Below are 7,500 nucleotides of genomic sequence, written 5' to 3'. Positions count from 1 at the left end.
AAACCTATTTTACACCGAGGTTACGAACAGGTCTTTTACGAAATATTTACCGTATTTTTAAAGTCATTTTCTCTTTAAAATATTTTGCCCATCATTATGTGTCAAATGGAAAGATTAGAGTTTGGCTGTGTAACATTGCAAGCAATCAAGCAAGATTGAAATTCATTTTTAATACATTATACATAGATATAGAGACCTTCTGTGTTTATCTCCCGCCCGGTCATTCACTCAGTATTGCCTATGTCGTTTGTTTATTTAACATACATTTTCCATTTGTGTATATATATATATATATATATATACATAGACATACATACACAAATAGACACACACACACACATACACACGCACATATATATATATATGTAAGGAATCATGAGCACATACACTTGTGTAAATATATATTTTACGCAGACACGCGTATGCACTCACATATTTTGACATATTTACTCATACACACAAACACACACACACACACACATACACATGCTCACACCCACGCGCACACATACATATACTTATACATATGGGTGTGTGCGTGCTTGTATATATTCAATAACATTTGATTTATTTAATATATTATAGTGCGTAACTTTAATCACACATCTGTTTGTATTTGTATTTGCAAGCCAAATATGGGACATTTGTGGTTTTCGTTTTGTTTACAATTGTCGATGTAAAATGTTTTTAACGTATCATATACTCTTTACTCTTTTACTTGTTTCAGTCATTTGACTGCGACCATACTGGAGCACCGCCTTTTATCGAGCACCTCGACCCCGGGACTTATTCTTTTTGTAAGCCCAGCACTTATTCTATCGGTCTCTTATGCCGAACCGCTAAGTTACGGGGACATAAACACACCAGCATCGGTTGTCAGGCAATGCTAGGGGGAACAAACACAGACACACAAACACATACAGGCATATATATATATATATATATATATATATATATATATATATATATATAAATCAAACCAAATCAAATCAGATATCAGAAAGCAGAACCAAAATCGAAGTCAATCAACATCAGTGGAAATTGCAGTTGTGATACCAGTGCCGGTGACAAGTAAGCGAACCATCGGATCGTGGCCGTTGCCAGCGCCGCCCCGACTGGCCTCCGTGCCGGTGGCACGTAAAATGCACCATCCGTCCGTGGCCCTTGCCAGCCTCGCCTCACCCCTGTGCCGGTGGCGCGTAAAAAGCACCATCCGTCCGTGGCCGTTTGCCAGCTCCGTCTGGCACCTGTGCGGGTGGCACGTAAAAAGCACCCACTACACTCACGGAGCGGTTGGCGTTAGGAAGGGCATCCAGCCGTAGAAACACTGCCAGATCAGACTAGGCCTGATGCAGCCTTCTGGCTTCACAGACCCCAGTTGAACCGTCCAACCCATGCTAGCATGGAAAGCGGACGCTAAATGATGATGATGATGATGATGATGATGATGATGATGATGATGATGATGATGATGATGATGATGATGATGATGATATACATATATATGACGGGCTCCTTTCAGTTTCCATCTACCAAATCCACTCACAAGGCTTTGGTCGGCCCGAGGCTATAGTAGAAAACACTTGCCCAAGATGCCACGCAGTGGGACTGAACCCCGAACCATGTGGTTGGTAAACAAGCTACTTACCACACAGCCGCTCCTAATACAAATAAGTAAAATGGAGAAACAAATTTAGTTAAATGTCTTTTCCTGTATAGTTAAACGAATTTTTCTTGTGTAACAGTCTTTTGTTAAAGCGGCAATCCAGCTAAACTATTGGCATGGTTAACAAAATGCTTAGAACATTACTTCTTCGGGCTTTTTCTGATCTGTTTTGAAGTTCTGTCACAGTTCAACTTTGCCTTTCATCTCTTCAGAGTCGATAAAATAAATAAAGGCGTGGTCTGTTTACACACAGTGCTTGGAAGGAAGGTGTGTAGCGTGTGATCCTCGGACCGACCATGATGAAGAAAGATGAGCAGAGAATCCGCATGAAATTTTGCCAAAAGCTTAGTGATACTTGCAGTGAGGCTTCCATAAGGTTTTCAAAAAGTTTTCATCGTTTTCGACACAATCGAGATTTTGTGCAACTGAAACCCGAGTATCTTTTCGGTCAGCTGAAAGCAGTTTTGGCACAAACTTGGCAGACATGCTTCTCATACACAAATCTTCACTGATAATGGACTGAACTGAACTGTAACTAATCCGCACATCCCCTAATAACTCAGGGATGGTGATTCGATGATTTTCCCTTACAGCTATGCCCTCATCTGCGATGTTTTTCTCAGTTCTGTTGGTTGCGGGTCTCACAAAACGTTTGTGAATATCGACATTTTTTCGGCCATCTTAGAAACATCTGGACAACTCGTACACTTGTGTGCGGCTCATACACTCGTCTCCATACACTTTCTTCAACTTTGGCCTCTGAGCAGTTATCACCATCACAATTTTCTCTGTCACAGCAGAAGTGACTTAGAACATTAAAATTTAGTGCACGTGCAGAGCAGAGCTCACGGTCAATATTTGCCAGACGGTTTCACTCTGCGTGTTTTAGCTTCGTTACTATGGCAATAGCTCCTCGTATATGTATCTATGTATACAGACACACACACACACGTATATATATTTATATATATACATATATATAAGACACAGACACAGACACACACACACACACACACACACACACACACACACACACACACACACAAGCATTCCACAATACTTCAAGAATACTACAACACTGTGAACAGATACAAAGATGCGAACCGGTAAACCCTTATTAACATGTAATTCACGCTTGGTACAGAATAAAGTTCCTTTTGTTGCTTTAAATAAAGTAACAGATTTACCTGTAAATTTTTCGGGTGGCCAGCTCTTACCGGGTTCTAAGAATAAAAAGATAAAATATCACATAGTTATACTGCTTTCAAATTTTGGCACAAGTCCAGCGGTTTCGGGGAAGGGGGTAGGCCGGTTACATCGACTCCAGTGCTCAACTGCTACTTATTTTATCGATCTCGAGGATGAAAAGAAAAGTCGACGTCGGTGGAATTCGAACTTAGAACGTGCAGGCGACCGAAATGCCACTAAGCATGTTTCCGGCGTGCTAACGATTCTGCCAGTTCGCCACCACATCACATGGTTATATAAACATCGGCTGTTTGATAAGTAGCTTGCTTACTAGCCACATGGTTCCGGGTTCAGTCCCACTGCATGGCACCTTGGACAAGTGTCTTCTACTATAGCGTCGAGCCGACCAAGGTTCTGTGAGTGAATTTGGTAGACTGAAACTGAAAAAAGCCCGTCGTATATATATGTGCGTGTGTGTGTGTATATTTGTGTGCCTGTGTTTGCTCCCCCAACATCGCTTGACAACCGATGTTGGTGTATTCACGTCCCCGTAATCTAGCGGTTCGGTAAAAAGCGACCGATAGAATAAGTACTAGGCTTGGGGTCGAATTGTTCAACTAAAGGCGATGCTCCAGACTACCCGAATGGAGATCCTTGACACTCAGCCCCTCGAGAGTAGATGATACCTAAGAACTGAATATTAACAACAACAACTACAGCACTAACAAAAACAATATTTAAGTAAAATTCTAGTACTCACTTCGTTCTACGTTGATAAAAGATAATGCTTCCGGTGGCATTCTCAGATCAAGAAGGGAATGTTTGCCCTCTCTAAAATGACCAGGCTGGTCATAGCTCTGATTGCCATTACTCTTTGGCTGGTATGTAAATAATATTTTAGGATGATAGGGATCGAAACAAGGTGCTGGAACTCGTTGTCGTTGATGCATCGATTCGAGGATTACGGCCAGGAGCGACTTTTTAGATGAGAAAATCACCTCCATAACATGTCGTCCATACTGTTTGAATTGTAAGATGTCCATATCGACGAGAGAAGATAAAAACGGTAGGAATTTAGTCAACATATTCCAATGAAATGTTACAAGAACTCTCTTCCAGTTAATATAATCCTGTAACGGTAGGTAATTTTTATCTCCGATTAACACTGGTACGGATCCACTTTGAAGTATTTCAACCAAATGAATCTGAAAAACGTTCCAATCATTTTCCTTAAATAACTGACGTGGCATCACTATTATGGTAAAAGTGGAGTTGGTCAAAATTTGCAGTCGTTTTTTCTTTGGACAGCTCCAAATATCCGATGGAGAACATTCGCTGGAGACTGTTATTGGCAGCAACGAAGAATTGTGTCTTTTCAGGTATTCAAAAAGACTGGTAGACAGTGGTTGATATTTTCTGAAAATATCTAGTTTTGGCTGAGAGCCACTTAGATACGATATCCAATATTTACGACGGAGAGGAAAAAGTGGAAGGAGTATTTCCCACGTATCCTTTGAATTATTATTATTGTAAAATGGTAAAATAAAATCAAATCCAACTCGGAACGTAAAGTACTGAAAGCGTGGTTGAGCCACCAATGCATGGCCAGGAGGAAGTGGCCCTTTTCTGTTGATATCCAAGTTAATGATGATGTGGTTTGACCCATTTTCCTGCCAAAATTGTAAATCTGTTAATTTTGATCCTGGTTTCCAGAAAAAAATATACATACAAGCATCTTCTGGATTCTTGGTTAAGTAGGTCTTTCCCAAAATGGAATTATCCTTAGTGCGGTTCCAAACAGCACTTGGGTACACAAAGGCTTTGAAATTAGAAATGTTACAGCGTTTGGAATTGAAACATGTTTCCATGTTACATTCATTAGATTGGGGTCTAGCAAAGCTTGGTAAAGAAGCATAGTATTTTGACAGCTTTGTTTTCAATTTTGGTGAAGTGATGTATATAAATAAGACAGAGATTAAAATGAGAATGAATATGACAAACTGGTACTTTCTTGTAGAATTCATTTCACCGCTGATTCATAAAACCCTTTTTTATACGGTAGAGTACCAATTGTACATTTACGCCTTTCTCTTGAAACTAGAAATATAGATATATACAAGATGCAAAATGTGAGTTTTATTAGAAAGTATGATTTGTTTTGTACATAAAAAAAAAACTGAGAAAAAACTAAACATTTGAGATCATACAAGAACGAAAATAGTCTTTTGTCATGAGTACTGCAGGGGATAATCTCTAATGGGAGTCAGGTGAAAATGTAGCAATCAATGCAAGTAGAAAAAAAAAAGCATATGGAAGAAAACTATAGAAATGTGAGCGTGTGTCAGTCTGTATGTGTATACGCATCTCCAGTCATACACACACACACACACACACACACACATTCCATGGTAATATAAAACAAGCCAAAGGCTGCGAGCTGGCAGAATTGTTAACGCGCTGGGCGAAATGCGGCCTGTTACTACGTTCTGAGTTCAAATTGCGCCGAGGTCGACTTTATCTTTTAAATATATATATATATATATATATATATCAGTGGCATGCGGTGACTTCCGGGGCTGGGCATGCAATGGATTTCTTTGCATCCACCCCACCTCGGCAATTTTTCAGTAAAAAAATTTTGGAATTCCTACGATTTACATATGGGAGATTCTGAATATGCAATCACCCCCGTATGACCTAGATTAAAAAAAAAACGTCGCCTTGGTACTATTTAAGAATAGTGGTCCTGTTGCGCGCGCTCGCGCATCCGCGCTGGCTAGTCGTGACTAGTCGATCCTACGACTATCTAGCAAAGTAAATAAATTTTTTAAACAAAATATATAAAACACAAAAACACAAATTAAATAATGTTTTAAACAAAGTAAATAAAACACAAAGTAAGAATCGGCTAGTCACGACTAGCTGGCGTGGATGCTCTTAAATAGTACCCATGATTTTTGAATTGTTTGCAATACTCATCAAATTTGTTGAAATTCGAAAGTTCCATGAATTTAAACTCTTCTAAGGATGAATATCGTGCTTTTATTTGGTCAACTATTGTACTGATAATTTTGTTATAAAGCATTTTATAATGTCGTTGTGGCTCAATAGATATATTCTTGGATCTCTGAATTCCGATTCCTGCATCGACTCCATATTCCCCCCCCCCGGTTCAGTCCCACTGCGTGGCACCTTGGGCAAGTGTCTTCTACTATAGTCTCGGGCCGACCTGAGAGCCTTGTGAGTGAATTTGGTAGACGAAAACTGAAAGAGGCCCGTCGTATATATGTATATATATGCGTGTGTGTGTGTTTGTGTGTCAGTGTTTGTCCCCCTAGCATTGCTTGACAACCGATCATCATCATTGTTCGACCGTGGTCGAGACAATGGAATTTACCATGCTACGCCAGACTTCACGGTCCATCATGGCATTACGGAGGTCCTGTTGCTGGACGCCTGTATCCCTGGAGATTACATCAGGGTAGGAGAGTGTGCGCCCTCTGGTATTGCGAGTAGATGGCTTCCAGAGGAGAAGTGTAGAAATTACCTCTTTTTCAGCTCTACAACAATGTCCAGCAGACTGGACTCTCTTACCTTTGACAACCGATGCTGGTGTGTTTATGTCCCCGTTACTTAGCAGTTCGGCAAAAGAGACAGATAGAATAAGTACTGGGCTTACAAAAGAATAAGTCCCGGGGTCGAGTTGCTCGATTAAAGGCGGTGCTCCAGCATGGCCGCAGTCAAATGACTGAAACAAGTAAAGGAGTAAAAGAAATTGAAAAATTATCAAGTTTGTTTTCGAGTACAGTTCTAGTTTTATCTATTTGATCTTTACAATACACTATGTCATGACTTTTACTCTGGAGGATGTTAAATAAGAAAAAAGAAAAAATCTCACTGAATACTTCTAAATCAGGAGCTTTTAAAGTGTGTAAGAATCCAATTGCTGAATTTATGGTGGTATCATCCCATGCTTCAGGATTTTCAATGATGTGCTCAAAAAGGCTGATTATGAAATTATAATTTTCCTTTGTGGTAATAATAAGCCGTGAGGAGTAATTCCATTGCTGTTACCTTCGGAAATCTTTTTTTTTTAACAATGTTATCTAATGCATTAGCCCTTTTCAGTGTTGGTCTCCCACTATTTATAATTAATTATTTTCCATCGAATTCTCCTTTCGAAAAACTATTTCTCAAAATATCGTTTATAACACACATTTCACTCATTTCGTAAAAGGCTGTTCTTATATACGAACACACGTGGAAGCGCCGGCGTAAATTGTAAGTCAATTTCAACAAAACAGAAAGATACAGAAAGTGGGTATCATGCGGTCAGGTCATAGCATGACATGCCACTGAGAGAGAGAGGAAGGGGGTACAAAATATTATGAACGACCTTTCCTCCTAACATCTGTTTTATCAATTCACTAAGAGAGAGAGAGGAAGGAGGGACAAACTAAGAGACAGAGAGGGAGGTCAAGCGAGTCTTCCCACAGCATGACGAGCCACTAAGAGAAAGAGGAAGGAGGTAAAAATATTTAAAATGCCCTATCCTCTTAGCGTGTCTTTTAAACAAGTCACTAAGAGAGAGAGAGAGAGGAAGGAAGGACAAACTGAGACAGAGAGGGAGTGTCTGACATGCTGGT

The 7,500-nt window shown here is 39.9% G+C and overlaps 1 protein-coding gene across 2 annotated transcripts in view; it reads right to left on the bottom strand.

Moving 5' to 3' along the window:
• The window catches only part of LOC115223625 (exostosin-like 3), a 44,865-nt gene that overhangs the window by 22,075 nt on the left and 15,290 nt on the right, over positions 1–7,500 (bottom strand). For both annotated transcript variants that reach the window (XM_029794288.2, XM_029794289.2), the window contains 2 exons: positions 3,615–4,951; positions 2,854–2,889 (listed from right to left, as the gene is read on the bottom strand). In XM_029794288.2, coding sequence (XP_029650148.1) covers positions 2,854–2,889; positions 3,615–4,878 — 1,300 coding nt within the window. In that variant the 5' untranslated portion in view covers positions 4,879–4,951. The remainder of the gene's footprint in view (positions 1–2,853; positions 2,890–3,614; positions 4,952–7,500) is intronic.

Source organism: Octopus sinensis, linkage group LG23, assembly GCF_006345805.1.
Source record: "Octopus sinensis linkage group LG23, ASM634580v1, whole genome shotgun sequence".
NCBI lineage: Eukaryota > Metazoa > Mollusca > Cephalopoda > Octopoda > Octopodidae > Octopus > Octopus sinensis.
This window is presented reverse-complemented; position numbering and strand designations above follow the sequence as displayed.